This window comes from Symphodus melops (genome assembly GCF_947650265.1).
Source record: "Symphodus melops genome assembly, chromosome: 17".
Lineage (NCBI taxonomy): Eukaryota > Metazoa > Chordata > Actinopteri > Labriformes > Labridae > Symphodus > Symphodus melops.
In genome coordinates, this window is record NC_136707.1 from 21063898 (window position 1) to 21081082 (window position 17185).

General features: G+C 43.2%; 1 protein-coding gene across 4 annotated transcripts in view; it reads right to left on the minus strand.

Moving 5' to 3' along the window:
* Positions 1-17185, minus strand: part of grid2ipa (glutamate receptor, ionotropic, delta 2 (Grid2) interacting protein, a) — a 198286-nt gene that overhangs the window by 179591 nt on the left and 1510 nt on the right. For 3 of the 4 annotated variants that reach the window (XR_013781022.1, XM_079365946.1, XM_079365947.1), the window contains 7 exons: positions 15253-15506; positions 14284-14616; positions 14035-14189; positions 4306-4581; positions 2208-2293; positions 1805-1874; positions 932-1228 (listed from right to left, as the gene is read on the minus strand). Coding sequence is in view for 3 of the 4 variants with exons in the window: in XM_079365946.1 (XP_079222072.1) it covers positions 932-1228; positions 1805-1874; positions 2208-2293; positions 4306-4581; positions 14035-14189; positions 14284-14616; positions 15253-15506 (1471 nt within the window). In the remaining variant the exon portion in view is untranslated. Of the gene's footprint in view, positions 1-931; positions 1229-1804; positions 1875-2207; positions 2294-4305; positions 4582-12208; positions 13239-14034; positions 14190-14283; positions 14617-15252; positions 15507-17185 lie in introns of those variants that run through there. The other variant, XM_079365948.1, reaches the window with a different exon arrangement.

The following is a 17185-nucleotide window of genomic DNA, read 5'->3' on the forward strand; positions in this document are numbered from 1 at the left end:
CAACCAGGGAGCGACATATTAAATGATGGCTATGATGTGTTTTTTATGATGTAGATTGTTTTAGAGCTTCTCCCATTTATCCCATTCGTCTCATGTAAGTCCCCAAACTACACACTAAATCGCTGAAGTTACACTTTTATTTTGATCCCAAAATGTAGAAATATGTTCCACTGGCTCATGTCAAAAACTTTTATTTTGAATTTCCCTAAAGATAAGTTTGTTCTCTTATGCATGACCTACATTGAATTCCCTCATCTTAACATCTATAGACCTCACAAAATGTGCTCTTCACAGTAAACGTTCAATCTGGTACTCCTCTAAACCTAGAAAAAGGAAGTGGTTATACACATCCTTTAGGTGCAGTGTAGAAAGGGAGGAAGCCCACACACTCACTCAAATGCCACAAAAAAACAGTCATTATCACAATGACTGTTTCTGCCAGACGTCTTCTTCAGGTGATCATTTTTGGAGAAAATATTTGTCACATGAAGGAAGACCTCTGATTGAAATGTTGTGATTATGAGCATCCTTCTCCTAAACTCTTTCTTTCCAGGTCAGGTTTTGTAGTGTGAGTACGGACGGATGATGTCTTCCAGCAGCCGTGTCATTCGGATAGGAGGAACAGGCTTTTTTGCGTTTATCTGCTTTCACTTTGTTGCTACAAAGCTACAAAACAAATATTGAAATTACTATCTATGACGTGAGAGGGTCATTTTGGATGTATGTCAAATATTAATTTCTTCATAAATTACAACTTTGTATGAAGATTCTTCTTTAGTTCATACACACAAACAATAAAGCACTGTCTAAATATATCCACCTTGAATGATCCCTGCCACTAGTTTTTTTTGTTTCTAGATCCACATCAATTCACATTCACCCTCTGACTCCCTCTGTCTCTTTTCCAAACTTCACCTGAGTCTTCCCTCACCTGTGCTGGAAGAAGTTCTCCAGAGCCTTGCAGATGGTGTACCTCTCCTGGATGGTCAGCAGGTGCTGCAGCTGCTGTCCGAAGGTGCGTCCCTGAACACGGATACTCGGGGGCAGGATCTCTGCCACCCACTGCAGGGAGCTGAGCACAGGGGAGCGGGCACATTCTGTGGGAACGCCACCCCCGGCAAGGTCCTGCTCTGACATGGTGAAAGAGGGCGGACCATCCTCCACCACCAGCGTGGGCATCGCACCACTGCCCTGGAGCATGGACACCACCTTCTCATGGGAGGAGGTCCTGCAGGGACACACATGGAGACACGTGTGTGTCTTTCCCCTGAAGAACATCTTCATATCAACTATGTTGTAAATAATATATTCACTTTACTGCTATGTAAATAAATAAACAACTTCTGAAAAGCTTCTTGTATTCGACTGAGGATGTTACGTAAACTGTAATATAATATCTCTTTAATATTCTCGGGGAAGCTTCCTTTTGTTTATCTTTTAACTTCACACATGTTCAAGTTGTTTGCCAGATTAAGGTCTTAAACCTTAAAGTTGCCTATTAATATCTTCTTCTAAGTTAAACAGTGCGCCCCTTGTGTGAAGGCTATTGTCCTCCAAGCAGGGAGCATGGGTTCAAATCCAACCTGTGGCTCCTTTCCCTACATGACATTTCCCACTCTCTCTATCTCACTCTCTCTCTCTCTCACACTCTGATTTCAGAATCTATCCATCATCCATTCTCAAACTAAAGGCGTAAAAAGGCTCTAAAACAAACCCATTTATGTAAGACGAAGCTTCATTGAGTAAATATAGTTAGTTAAAACAAACGGTTTGATTTGTTAGTTTGAATGGGTAATAGCTCAACCTCATGTCCAGTCCATTGAGAAACAGGATGCGGTCTCCTGGTTTCAGACCGGCCTTGTCTGCTGGACTTCCTGCGGAACAGAAAACAGAAGAAGAGACGTTTAAAGAAGCGAACTTTAGTGAAACGCGCCGCTCTGCTGAGATTTCATCAGCTGTGTTTACTCTCAAAGTGCTTAAACTACTTATATGTGACAACTGTTTAATCATTCACACACAACCAGCTTGTGCTTACCTAACATTTATATCAACTAACACTCACTTTCTTCAACATAACACTGACTTTAACCTTTACCACGGACCCACAGACCTGCTCGTTTCTTATTGGAACACATCGTTTCCTTATTAAATGGCCACATTAGACAAATACTCCCAATAAGCTTTGTGCACAGACATGTTTAACTTACCGGGGATGACAGAGTCAATCCACACAGGAGCGTGTCCTCTGAGAGTGAAGCCAAAGCTCATGTTGCCCTTACACACTCTCACAGTCCTAAAGAGGTGAAGGTGAACTTTGATTAAAAACAAAACTTCTGAAGACCAGAGGCCTTAAAAAAAGAAGAAGAAAGTCAGATGAAAAACGATGTCTTTTCCTTAATCAAGCCATGTATTAGAGATTCACATTTAATACATAATAGAGGGTGGACGCCGGTGGCCTAGTGGTTAGTGTGACCCCTTTTATGTACGGAGAATATAGGGGCGGGCAGCACAGGCTTGTACACGACTTGTTGCTCCTTTCCAGCATGTCATTCCTCACTCTCTCTCTACACTGACTTTAACTCTATCAAAAGCCCCAAAATAATCTTTCAAAAAATATACATGACATAACAGAAGGCTTACAACTGAAACACTGATAGGCCTCATATATGTTATTGAGTGGTTATACATTTTGTATAAAGTTATAATGTATAATTATTTGAGTTGAATCTTCTTTCTTTGCTTATTCTGCACATTTTTATTTTTTTATGTCCAGCTTCCTTTTAATTGCCCGATACACGCTTCACCGTTGTTATACGCTAAAGAAAATTCAAACCGTCTTTCAATGTGCGGACTGTAAACAGGTTTAGTCTGAGTTTTCGAAGCGCTGGTCGTAACAGTAACAGACACACTCAGTGCTGTTTCTGATATCTCATATGGAGGCTTCACTATTAAAGTGAGTGCGGCTCATAAACCGTTTAATCATCTTCACAGAGAGCTGATGTCAGGTCAGGATCATTTCTTTATTAAGAGCAGCTCGTAGCTCACAGTTCAGTGACTGTGATGTGTTCAAAAGGTTATCTGTGAGGAGGACGGTAATGCAATAAGACTGGAGAAGGAATCCATCTGCAGACTTCCTGCACATTTCTGTGTTCAGCACTCTGCTTTCAATTCACATCATGTATTAACAGCCCTGCTTAAATATAGACAGTGCATCCCAAGAGAGCCATATCAAGTCCTCATAAAGCAGAGCCATAGAGGAGACAAGAAGTCTCTTGGGGCAAATTATTACAACAGTCTGAGGAGATGGTGACGGGAAGATTGTAATCATAATGATGATGTGTTTCGTCGGTCTCTTTTAATTTTTAATTTTTTTGTATCTCAGGATAGAATAATAACGGTTATCATTTCCTCAAGACATGACAACATGACAACACCTGAAAGGAGCAGGAGAGCAGGCATGACGCTCTAAATAACTTTATGTTCCCATTGGCTTTCCTGCTAAAGGGCCTATTTATCCACTTAGCTCCTACTCATCTAAGCTCACTTAAATTCCCCTGCCTACACAGGAAGATCTGTCACAGCACTGCTCATCTCCAGATGAAAAGAGGGAGAGGATGTTATTTTCGGGAAAGGGTATTCTTTGAAAACTAAATGTGACGTGCAGAGTGTACCTGATGGGAAATAAAAGTTAAGGACGAAACTGTCGGGAGCTAAAACGACAGGAGGAGAGCAGAAACTCCTGATGAAGGCTTCTACTGCCTGCAGTTTTACGACTTACTACGATAAAATGTAAAACAAGCATAAATGACATGTTACAGGACTAACAGTAAAATGGGATGACAATATATCCTCACCACAACAACAACAACAACAACAACAACAACAAAACAATGACAGATGTAGCAAAAAAAGTACAAAAAGATAAAAGGACAAAAGGGAAGTGATGAGAACGGGGCGCAGATGGCCTAGTGGTTAGGTCGCACTCCATGCAAGGAGGCAAAATTCCTCCAAGCAGGCGTTGTGGGTTCAAACCCAACTTGTGGCTTCACTCTGCATGTCTAACCACTGTCCTATTAAAAAAAAAAGGCAAAGGCCCAAAATGACATCTTAAACTGAAGTCAAAAGATAGTGATATATAGATCCAACAATCAGTGAGAAAATCAGTGAATGTAATGGAGACAAAAATAAGATAACTTATTGATTGTGCTTTAAATTTGCACGTTTTTTTTATCAGGAGACTGATGATATTTGTTATAAAGGGAGGATTCTCCTTTAGCATCATGCAGTTTAACACTTAGTACACACCTGCAGTTGGCGCTGTTGCCGCTGGAGTGCCCAGCTATGAGAGAGGTGGTTTTCCGCATGCCGCGTGCTGGTGGGGCCCCGCCTTCCTCTGCGTGGGTGCGTGGCACTGAGCTGGCACGGGTGGAGACGAGGAGGCGCTCGGGGTGGTCCTCGCTCCTGCTGCGGCGGAGGTGGCTACGGCTAGGGTCACTGAAGCTCCGCCCTTTGATCCTGCTCATCAAGCTCTGGGAAACCACCTCATCAAAACGCTCCCGGTGCTTCTTGGGAATGAAGATCCTGGCAAACATCATGGAATCAGAGACAAATTTGAAACACTCGGGAGGAAAGCAGAGGAGGAGAGAGAAATTAGGCTCCCAGTTTCAATGCAGTTACTGAAAAGACCGAGCGCATTTGTCGAGATCAGAGCAACTCCCAAAAAGCTTTACAGAAAACCAACAACAAAATCACATGAGCTCAAATCCAGACCAAATCCAAAATTCCTCTTTCTAATCTCTCAAAGCTTGTACAGTCCAAAGAATCCCTAAAAAAACAGAGGGATTCTTGCTCTGCGTTTTGTTCCAGCTCCTGGTTCAGTTCCACTTAATTGGTTCAAAAATAGTTCTGTCCATGTCGTCTCATGGGAGGGCCGAGGCAGGTAGAAGAGATCCTGCATAAAGTTGTGTGTGTAATTGAGTGTGATCGAGGGTATAACAGAAAAAGAGGCGAGTCTTGTATGTGCGGTCCTGTCACAATCACAGCTGCAGGTACGAGTGTTCAGCACCAGTGACAGCTCACAGCTAATATGCGAAAAAAAAAAGGAGAAAGAGCCACCTCTGTGAGAAAATGCTCCACTCCTCCTTCTAGCTTTATTCCCCCCCTCCCATCATCAACCAACCAATTCCTTTTTTCTCCTAAAGGGAAAAACCCTTCCTCTTAGTTTGTGGTGTTGCACGAGTTCCAGGGGTTGTTTAGTGAACAACGTGCACCACTTTCCCGATGCGTTTTTGAGAATGTCCTGTCATAAGAAAAAGAAGAGTGGAGGGAGAACATTTAGTGTAAGCGACGAAAGCGTGATCGAATTCTGCATCAAATGTATCAATAAAGTCTTTTATTTCAGATGGAGTCTGAAGCTGACTGCAGTATTGACATCCCTGCCTTTTTGATGCAACATTTTTCTCCCTGCAACATCAACAGCACACAGTTATACAGAAAGCAGCGCTCAAAGCTGACATCTACTTTTGATATTTTAGATTCCTCGAGACGTCGTCTCTAATTTAACTCTCTGGTAGACGTGCAGACTGCTGCATGTGGTTTGTATTGTATCCCATTATCTGTAAGAAGAAGAGAGTAACATGACATAGGAAGAGAAATGTCCCAGTAGAAGAAGAAAACATGGCCAATAGTTTAGGTGATTAATGGTGCTTTGCTCCATTTAATATGTAGGACATCTTCAATCCTTTTTTCTCTTTTATCTGTGCTTCTGCGCACACACACACACACACACACGTCTAAAACCTCCAGCTCGCACCATTGTAAACACCACTTCTTCCTTTTTCACTTGTGCATATCTTCCACCTCATCCTTCATAAAACACGGAGCAGCCTCCATCCTCAACGCAAGCCTCTCTCAATCTCTGTCTGCAGCATAAATCTCCTGGGTGTTTCCACTGTGCAGAGCAGAAATCAGTGCTTTTGTTTTTCCAAGCGCACCAGCGTCAGCGTGCATCCTGATGCACAGCACAACTGCTTCCTCAAACACTGCGGTTGAGGATAAGCCTTAGATGTGTGGTTTTGTTTTCAAAGGTGTCACAGTCACTTTGCAGGTACATTTGGGAACAATGTTAGGAGGCAATGCTTGGATGATTCCATGTCTGACAGTTTCACCAAAAATAAGAGCAAGCATTGGGTTTCAATTAAGAGCGAAGCTGCCTCCATACCAATATTTTACTATCACATTGATTACAAGAAATTAGGCATTTTTCTCATTTTCCTCCTGCCACTCCAGTCCAATCAATCATGTATAAATGTATGGTAACATCCCTGGTTACCAAGATCATCTGCAGGACAAGGACTTCTAAAGATCAAAACTTTAATCTGCCTGATATGAAAGCCTCCTTGTTACTGAAGGTGAAGGGAAAGAGTGCATGTGGGTGACAGTGATGAAGTGCACGATCCCTTTATGCAGCCAAAAAGTCAACACTTCCCCCGAGCGCTGCAATGTGCTCATCTTTGAAGTCAGGCTGCACTAAACAATGATCTCAAGATGTTGTTTTGGACAGAAAGTGGAGCTATGACGACGCTAGTTGGAGACTTAACATGACAACAGCATGAAGAAGAAAGAAATCCGTCTGAGCTCAGTCGACTTCGCTGACAGGGAGGTAGAGCGAGGAAGAAAGAGAAACAAGTCGGTGAAAGACAAACTGACAGGCTGTCAGAAGTGATGAATTGATGTGAAGAAAAGCCTAAAAAGAAGTAAAATGTGACTACTCTAAAACTGGAGAGAAAGTGGAGAAGTGGAGCTCTTTCTAGGCCAGGGTCATGTAACTATTGGGAATGAAGCAGTTTAGTCTGCGCTCACAGGCTATGTAGGCCACAGAACTTTCCCTCTCAACTCTCATACATCACTGTGGTCGCTCAAACAAACAGTAAGGTGGAGTAAACTATACAGAATGGGGGCATTTATTGTGTATTCATGACACTCTGAAAGCATGGCCTTAAGGGATGCAAGGTGCAACATCCTTATCGGCACATATCTGCCGTGTCGACAAACATCGCCCCAGCTGCAAAGAATGTAGCATGCACCAATGTCACGTCGATATCTTTGGTGTCCCATCAATTTAATGTTGGCTTTTATTTCATGGGGTGGAAGAATTCACCTGTTGGACAAGATCTAATTTATTTCTATGGTCGAAAATAAAAGAAAACATTAGCAGTTTGGGAGTCCCCTGAGAAACATGTTCCAGTGATAGAGTTTCATCAGACTCAATACAAAAATAGTCATTTGAAAAACAGAAGTGAAGAATTACAAATGACAGTTATTCATAACTGAGATGCAGGAAAGTCTCTGTTACTGTTATGAAGATGTGATGAGATAAACACTGGTACAGGAATATGCAATCTGTTAAGTTGACAATCAGTGCATCTCTACTGCTTATTCAGTTCACTCTAATAACTACAGCTTTCCATTATCATCCAAAATCTCCCTAATATGTTGAGATCTTCACCGAAGAGTTCTGCTCCTTGATGGTCACACGCCATGTATGTTGGCTGGAGTCCTCCAAGCAGGCAGCCCAGGTCTAAGTCGGACCTGCGTCTCCTTTCCCGGACGTCATTCCCCGCTCTCTCTCTCCTGATGTCCTACTCTACCGCTGTCTGATATAAATGAGGCAAAAAGCCCAAAAGTACATCTTGAGAGGAAACAGAATGTTTTTCTCTTGTCAAATCTTATCACCTGATGTGAAGAAACTTCAAAGCTTTCCCACACTGAAGTTGGATGTAGGCCTCAGGACGCCCTCAATTATAATGAGGGCGAAAGAAGTCTATTATTAGGACTAAAGGAGGGGTGGATCAAGGACGCAGCTCACAGAGGGATGAATGACAATCGCAATCAGCTGGGAAACTCATCGCAAGAACAATTATTAACGGACCCACTTCTGATCAGTCCGTCTGACAGCTGGGACAGTTATGAATATGCAAACAGGAAGCAGAGCATATGGGTGCAAATCAGAGTGGAAACAAAAGCGTCAGCAGCCACAACATGAAAAGAAGGAATAATCAGTAGTAGCAGTAAAATAATGAAAGTTTCCAAAGCCAGAATAAACTTTAGTGACAGTCGAGTTATTTTAGCATGTTAACAAAAAGCGTTAAAGAAAACTTTGATATCAAACACAGAAAGCAGCTGCACAATAAATCAGCAACTTCACAAACAAGTCAGTAAACTACACAACCCACAGCGAACACTGCAGAGATGATGAAAGGAAAAGTTCCCTACCGAAAGTGTCTGGAAAGGCTCCTTTCCCTTCCCATGGCTCTTTGGGACTTTGACGAGGTGTCTGAGCTCAGTTAAGAAATGCAAATGCCTCTTCTCTAACTCGGTGAGTCCCCATCTAGTTTGAACAAACAAACTCTCCCGCACAAAGGAGGAAAGGAGAGGAAAAGGAAGATGTCCTGGATCTCAAAAAAGCTGGCTGGAGCAGCGGAGAGCAGCAGCCAGGTGAAGAAAGAGAGAGGAGGTGAGAGAGGGAGGGAACACACTGTAAGAGTGGACGTGTATCACATCCCTCCACACCTCCAGAAAAACTTCAGGCAGCATCATCAGCTGTTCTCCAACTTTATGTTTGGGGCAGCACGCGTCCTTTGTGCCCATATTTCAACCCCGTCTTCCTCCACTGAAGCCCGGGTCAGGGTCACCTGCCGAGTCGTCTTCTCAGTCAAAGTTGAGGGATAACCCTCGTCACAGAGCCATCCGTCAAGCAGAGGTAAGAGGCAGTGAGTGACAAATCTTCTCTTTCCTCAGCGGAGGGAGGACAGAAGGAAGGAATGAGATGAACAGAGGAGGGAGACAAGAAAGAGAGGAGAACAGAGGAGAGCCCCGGTGGATTTCTATAGGCAGGTCAGCACAATAGGGGTGTGTGTGTGTGTGTGTGTGTGTGTGTGTGTGTGTGTGTGTGTGTGTGTGTGTGTGTGTGTGTGTGTGTCCCTTACACACACAAGAACCAGTACTGTGAATACATGAACATGCAAAACGTGGACAATCATGTCTGTGTTACAAGTATGACAACACTGAAATCCATTTGTTCAAACGTTTCAAATCAGCGAGAATGATTCAACACAAACATTTGTAAAAAAAACCCCAAAAAAAACACTCAACATTCAACAGAAAGCAGCGCTGCCGTCTTAAAGCTCACTTGTGAACGTATCAGTCTAATTGGATTCACATCCTTGAAGTATATAAACAGATGCAGTCGAAAAACAAAGGACTGCAGTTCACCATAATTACATTCAATTTGCATAACACCACAGAAGTGCATGAACAAAAGAGCTAATAAGTTTGTCTCCACTGACACTGCAGATACAAAATCTTTTGCATAACTTTCAAGTGTTCAAGTGCTCTCTGATCTCTACATTTTAGGGCCATTCAAGAATCGGCGCTGGCAAGCGCTTGAGAAACCTAAAAGAGAATTTATTAAAAGAAATAGGCTGCTTAAAAATAGAACACATCCTGTGGGAGGGCGAGGCAAAGCGGAGAGGGGACAGAGGCAGACTGAGCCGAGTGTGGCACAGCTGGTCAAGTTTTTACACACACAAGATACAAATTCACAAAGATGTTGAGCAAACGTCACGTCCTTATGACAGAGAACCTTTCATTATCGGACGGAGGGTGGTCTGGTGTGTGACTGAGACAGCTAGTAGATGAAAGAGATTGATTCTCCACACAGACACTCAGCTCATGACTTGGATTCTCAAATATCAAGTGTTGATATCATCACCTTGCCCAACGCCATCCAAATACACACACGTTAGAAAAATACAACAAGGCCCTCCGTATAGATGCCCCTACGACAAACAGAAGATGATGAAGTCTCCTATAGAGCACTTTGAGTGGAGGAGTCATTACGGAGAGGAGAGGATGTGATTACGCCTGGTCTGTTGTGCACTTTCAGTCAAGTATACACGATAATGTGTTTCCCAAAGGCTGATGTTACAAGCTTTAAATTGCAACTCGAGGAGAAGCCAGCCATCTTTACCAGATTATTCTGTATATGTTTCACTAATAACAGAATAGAGCATGCCTTAGCTGCTCTCCAGATATTGCTTTTCAGAATAGCATTCAAGCTAACGAGTTTGTTATTGTTCTGGTTTCTTTTTTATTCACTTTTTTCCCCTTCATAATCTGTGACAGTGAGATGTTGAACTGCAGCGCCTCCACATGATGAAGAGCTCCTTAGAGTCCTTTCAGTGGACAAAATGCAACTCAGAGTGTCAATCAGAAAACACGATACAGCGGTCATAAAAGCTTCATCACACTGTTTCTGTGCTCATGACATGCAGCTCCAGCCTCTTTGTTTTGACTCTAACTCGTTTCATGTGACTTCGCTCCCACGTTCTCTCGGTGGCTCATCTGTGAAGTCGATGTCTGGTGTTTCTGCAGGGAAGGTAAAGTACAGCCTTTGAGATCACTGTGATGAGGAGCTGTAGGGAAACCAGCAGCTACATGTGAACTCCCTCCACCTGCATTTTAAACTCAGTGACAACATTTCCTCTTCTGCACTCAACTTCAGTCCAAATTCACAGTTTAGTGTGCAAACAAAGGTGGAACAACTCTCAGCATGTCTGAATGTATTACAGAAGGGTAAAACTGAAACGCACACACACACCGTCTCGCTTTATGCTGACATATTTACCAGTTTGTACAACGTAATGCTGAACATGATACCTGATGATGGTCAGTTCGACTGAAACGCTGCACGATCTGGCAAATACGTCAGCATAAAGTGAGGCAGTGTGTCGGAGCCTTCTCACCGTCTTTGAGTACAAACAAAAGGAGATGAGCCACATTGAGACGGGCAGAATAGCTTAAGGGAAGTCCCGCCTCTGACAAAATAAATAGCCAACCGTAGTTTAGGATTTTGGGATGAGCTATTAGAATTCAAATGGGGGCAGCATGTCACCCCTTGCCAGTCCTCTGGACTGTCCCAGGAAACGGGAGCAGCGGAGGCGCTAAGGGAAAGAAGAGAGATAAACAAACTGAATTCATCTTCAGGGGGGTAAACATTCAATCAGACTGCTGATGAGATCTTTTTCAGGATATGAACTTGTCTTTGATCTCAGTGATACTGCAACAGGAATAATCAGGAACGTCTGGAGTGCTGGTAGTGTGGTGGGAAGTGCACGCGCCCGCAGCGGAGGCTGTAGCCCTCCAAGTATCCTGGCTTCAAATCTGACCTGTGACCTTTCCTGCATGTCAATCCTCTCTCTCTCTCTCTCTCTCTCTCTCTTGGATTTCCAACACTATCCACTGTCCTGTCTCTCCAATAAAGGCACAAAAAGACAAATCTTTACATTTATCTTGAATGTCTGCACAACTTTTATTAGTTTGTGACCAAAAGCTTGCAGGGAAAAAAAGCAACTCATAAACATGTATATATTAATTATGTTTATACAAATACCACCATCAGCTAACCAAGAAAAGAGATCCTCCATGTAAGACTTTTTGTCCAGATGCCGGAGACGCATCATTTAGCAGTTCAGCGGTTGACACAAACAGCAGCCTGAGGCATGGCTGGTGGACAACCAGGAGGCAAAACTCCCAGAGGCTCCTACGACAGAAACACGAGCGCCACATATTGCACCAAACATCCAGAGCTCTTCAAAGGCCGGCCCTTTTCAGAGCGGCACACCCAACGATACCCCGTAAGACCTGCACAGCGGTCACCATTGTTAGAGCACAAACAGTGCTGATAATGACACAACACTACGACACAATCGCAGACGCACAAGGACAAAGGAAAGAGCAGTCACTTAGGGTCACAGTTTGAATAACGGGGGCTGGAATGATTTAAAATAATGCTCTTACAGGGAGAGTTGCAGGACTTTACTCTCCGCCTAAAGCTGAGGGAAACAGCTTCAACAGTTCTCAGTCCTCTAATGATAAAGATACATAATTAATGAAAATGAGTGCAAAATAAATACACAACCAAGCAGTTTTACAGGCAGCTTTGTAAGGGACAAATTGTGCCAACACACCTTTACAAGAGACAGAAATGCTGAACAACAGCTTTGTTTCCTCAACGGAAGGACTGCTACCAAAAGATTCAAAGTGACTCTTAAGAGGGTGAAGAATAAATTTACTTTAACTGTATGACAGACCTTAATGGTCAGTTCCTTTACTCCATGCTACAAAAAGATAATTTTTCAGTACTCACCTGAGGCAGCAGTTCATAATTAGCTCCAGCATTGAATTTCAAAGCAGGGACTATGTGCACGCAGTGGAAGCATCTGCATGTTGTTCTGTTTTCTTGTGTGTGCATAGCTCAGGCACCAACAGCTAACTGGGCTGTAGCGGCTTAGCGCTGCATGCAGAGGAGGGAATAAACAGCATCCAGTGAAAATATGGAGCGTGTATCAAAGAGTGAATCTCGGCTGACGGGCAGAAAGAGAAAAGAAAATCACGGCAGAGAGAAAGTCAAAGAGAGAGAGAGCAAGTGTGAGGAGAGATAAAAGAAGAGGGACTGACAAAACATAACGCGACTGTGTGTGTGCAGAGAGAGTGGGTTTGGGGTTTTGGTTTTCTGATCAGTGCTGAGGAGGGAGAAATGCAATATTCAGCTGAGAACTTCCAGTAATGCCCCAGAGTGTGTTACTCTACCTGAGAGGGGAGAAACAGAGCAAAGTGACTCTCTGGCACCCGAGGGCCGCGGTCGTCGTTCTTTTCAGGTCAAAGAGGATTTTAAGCATTAATTACTCTCATCTTCTAACAGTTCCTCCTTGAAGGGGGGAAGTTTGTGAATTGTTGACTTCATGGAGCAATGAAGACGTTTTTTCTCCTAATTGTGCATCTTTTTCATTTGTGTTCTTTTTGTTAACATACTTTATTAATTCTAGTTATTGAGAGGCATGCTTGTCACACATGCAGAGAAGTCCGAGTGGGGCTGCTGCACAGGACGTGTCAGAGCCAGAGCTGTCAAGACATTCAGCTACCAGCCCCATTTCCATATTTTGGTCCGAACCAGGACTTGAACCAACGACCCTCCGGTTCCTAATCCAAGTCCCTGAAGACTGAGCGCCGACCGCCTCAAAGTTTCAAATTCAAAAAACTTTATTTGTCCCCGGGGGGCAATTCAAGACAAAACTGTGCAAAACTGGACTGTGGCAGTTAAAGCAATACCTGGGAACTGTAGTTAGTCTTGCGTTTATCCCAAAGAGGCTTATTAGAATAAATTATAGAAACATAATGATGTATTGAGATTTAATCCGTTTTTCTATGTTGTTATGATTTTTCTGTTTGGGATAGTTTGAAGGTCTTGCTCTGCTGCTGTTGAGTTTACTTAGTAAACTATGAAACTCAGTGGTCCTCTACAGATGGATTTTTGTTGCAGTCACTAAGCTCAGCCGTCATCACCTCTTTGTACATTCATAATGATTCCACAACGTTGTAGTACTAGTGCAGCAGTCTGTGTGAGCTTCACATACACACAGACAAACATGCATAAACACACAGCGTTGTTCTCCCCAGCTTCTGTTACGACCTGTGAACAGGGGACAGAGCGGGGGAATCACTTCGTAATGAGGAGCATTATCTGGCCTCTGCGACGTTAATGAAGGGGAAACGCCACAGGGGAGAAAATATCACAGCTTGAAACAGCAGTCTGAATAAAGCTCAGTGTTTGGTCATTAGACTGTGTTGATCCTATGTTTAGAATAAATCTGTTTTTCCCCATAAAAGCTTGAGGGACTTAAATACCTCTTAATATTCACAAACACATTTTTCCAAGAGTTTAGACAGCAGACGACACTGCTGGCTGAAACATTCATGTAGTGCACTGGATGCTTTCCAGGCAGTAATAGATACTAACAGCAGGTGTAAGGCACCCTCTGCAGCACAACTGTGAACTCCCCTGATTTAATTTGCAGAAATCTGCTTGAGTGCAGAACAGTGTTTCCACTTCTTTATGGCTTCATGAGGAGGATTGTAAATCACACAAAGTCTAAACAAGAGGCACAAATGTACACAGACAATCTGATAGGCTACCTGACGCTGTCAATCAGCTGCTGATGCTCCTCTGAGATCAGGATGTCGGGCAGAGCCTCAGCCAGACTGTCTACGTCCCTCTCAGCGGCGTATTGCTTCAGCACCTCAAACAGATGTTCCTTCACATCTGGCTCCTCTCCGAGCACTTCCTCCACCTGACGGAGAAATAAAGACACGGGTTCATACACAAAACTGGAGATGAAAGAGCAAGCACGTTCAATGTCTTTGAGAAACACGCATCACACTTACTTTCTTATTGAACTCCATGGCCTTGTGAGCGCGACTCTCCCTGACACTGTCCCCGCTCTGCGACAACACCCTCATGCTGCTGCTCAGTCGCTTGGGCCGCCGCGCCATACTGAGCACGCCCAGACGCAGAGGCCGCCCCTGAGCCGCTTTGATCATGGCTGCCGCCGTTTCATGGTGCTTCACTGGGATGCCGTTGACCTCCATGACGTAGTCCCGGACTTTGAGGCCGCTGCGACCGGCTGGACCGTTGGGCATGCAGTCCTCCACCATCAGAGGGCTGTCTCCAATGATGGTGAAGCCAAACCGGCCGTCAGGGCCAGGAGTGATGTCAATCTGAGCAAAGAAATCACATCGCCTCATTGGAGTTGTTTTTACCACAGAGCTGAGTGTGTCTTCATTTAAGATCTTGAAACTAATTCTATTTCCTTTGTTTTGTTATTCTTCTTTATTTTTCTTTACATTGTTATTTATTCATAATCTTCATTACCTTGATGATGTAAAGTACTGACGAACTTCGATACTGAAACATGTTTTATACTATAAATTACATCGGTTTCTCTACTATTTGTGCCAAATGTGGGTTATGATTCAGAAAAAGAAAGGTGGGAGATATTTTTGAAGATCTGAAGGCAGTTTCTTGGATGCATGCAAACATAACATAAAGCAATCACCTGTTCGAACACAAGATTATACTGATATCTCAGAAAAATTGCCTTTTTGTTTGGTTCTGTTTAGTGATTGGCTGCTGTTTGATTACCTCCTTTTTTATATTTTTGCAAGTATTGAATGACTAGGTTGATAATGAAAACAAGTCAAGCTGTTGCAGGTTGTTTATAAAACTCGAACTAAATATAACCCCCCAAAATCAGCGCTTTGAGCCTTTAAATGTAAAGTATTATTATTATTATTAAAAAAGGGGGGCGGGATGTGGGGTGGACTGGGGGGTTATTGTCTGGTGTATTGACTGACCTGTTCGATCCGTGACACCACCCCGATGCTGGGTGGCACCGTCTTGAGGGTCTGAGCCAGAGCGATGAGCGCCGGCGTGCTGAGGTTGGTCACATCCTGGCCCTCGATGTCCACCACCTGGTCCCCTGGCTGCAGGCCAGCCAGGTAGGCACTACTGCCCTCCACCACGGACAGGATGTAGCTGGGCCCGGTGCCACCCAGTCGGAAGCCAAACGCCTCGGGCCAGTTCTGATTGGTGGCTGGAAGGCCGAGGTCTGGAGAAAGGTAAGACAACAAGTCTCTTTAAAAACACCATGTTCAAATATCATCATCATTATATTGTTACCAGAGTATATTCCAGTCCAATCCACTAAATTAAAACAGCACATTTTAAGAAAAAGAGTAAAAACCATTTAAAATAAATATAAACATAAAACACTTAAGTCAGTAAATCACCTCAAAGATTAGTTATAAAGAAAAAAAGACCCAGAAAGACAGAAACCACAATCCTCTCACCTCCATTAAAAAGCCAACAAAATGTCATTAGGGGTTTACATGTGAGTTTTATATTGTTTTACAATGTAAGGGTCACTGTTGAAAAGTCCCTTCTGCTTTTTCAGCCTTACATTAGGAATGAGAAATAAGTGATCTGCAGACAATCACCTCAAGGGGGAGTAGACGTGCAGAAAGTGAGCTATGCATTGAGCTGCTAACCCTTTTAAAGATTGAAAATAGAATCACATTTGAAATGAATCCTAAAAACAACCAGGCAGATATAAAAGGTGTGAATCCCTCACATTAAATATTCATCTCAGGGCTCAGTCAGAATCCTGTTTCTGACAGACTTTAAACAGGGTGTTCTTTAATAGTGCTGAAATGTTTCACTGTATTTCGGATATTTACGTCATGCGAGTGTAACACAATGTTTGTAATCTGGTGCAAGCTGTTCAGACAGGCCAGCAGGTTGTGAGCTGTGAAATGGAGGTCAAATGGTCCAACTGGTTTAAATAGGGCATCTCAGTGGAGGAGCTGTAAGCAGCAGGTACACTGCTCTATTAAAGGAAGGGACAGATACAAAGACACCTGAAGTCATGCAACAAAGCCTTTTTAGAGTTTGGTAATCTGTACATTGAACGAGAGTACCGTAAAAGGAAGTGAAGCAGGTTATTTCTGACTGTCAGTATCTAGCCCACATGTTGAACTGATGGCCTTCCCCTGGTCACTGGCCTCATTCTCCTGCAAGAAGTGTCCCGGCAGGCTCACTTCATATCCTCTCATCTGCAGCCAGGGATATATGTGGGACATTATAGGGATCTGTCAGCTCACATTAGGATGTTTTCTGTTGACTGATTCTCACAAAACATCCCAAAAACACATTTTATTCTAGACTACAAAAACTGAAGAACCTCAACACTTTATAGTTTACTGTTCTACAAATTCTCATTCTGCACTTATTGTTGCAATGATGCATGCAACAACAGGACAGAAGAAGGAACCAAATCTGCAAATAGGATGAAACATGTTTTACATCAGTCGCACTGCCACCTTCCGTGTCTTGCATAGCTAAATAAGTCCAAAGAGGAAAATAAGACAGAACTCAAGAAGTTGAGATTGGGAAACACAACTGAGCACGCTTTCATAATATAAATCATGAAGCTGCAAAGTACAAAAACAATTGCACACAGTCATCCATCAAATCTGCTGCAGCAAACTGCTCGGCCCCTTTTTTTATATTTGATCAGAGGCGCAGCAAGATGGAGACAGAGGGAGTGCAAGACAGAGACTTAATTAGAGACAGGAAGCAGGAAGAGTAACAAAGAAAAACAAAAGTGAGAAAATAAGGCTGTGCAAGACTTTGCAGAGCAGCGTAGAAATGTCAGATCTGCTTTGACTGGGAGAAGAAAAAGACAAATCACATCTTACTGGAGCACAGGGTGATGTGTTCAAAGTGAAA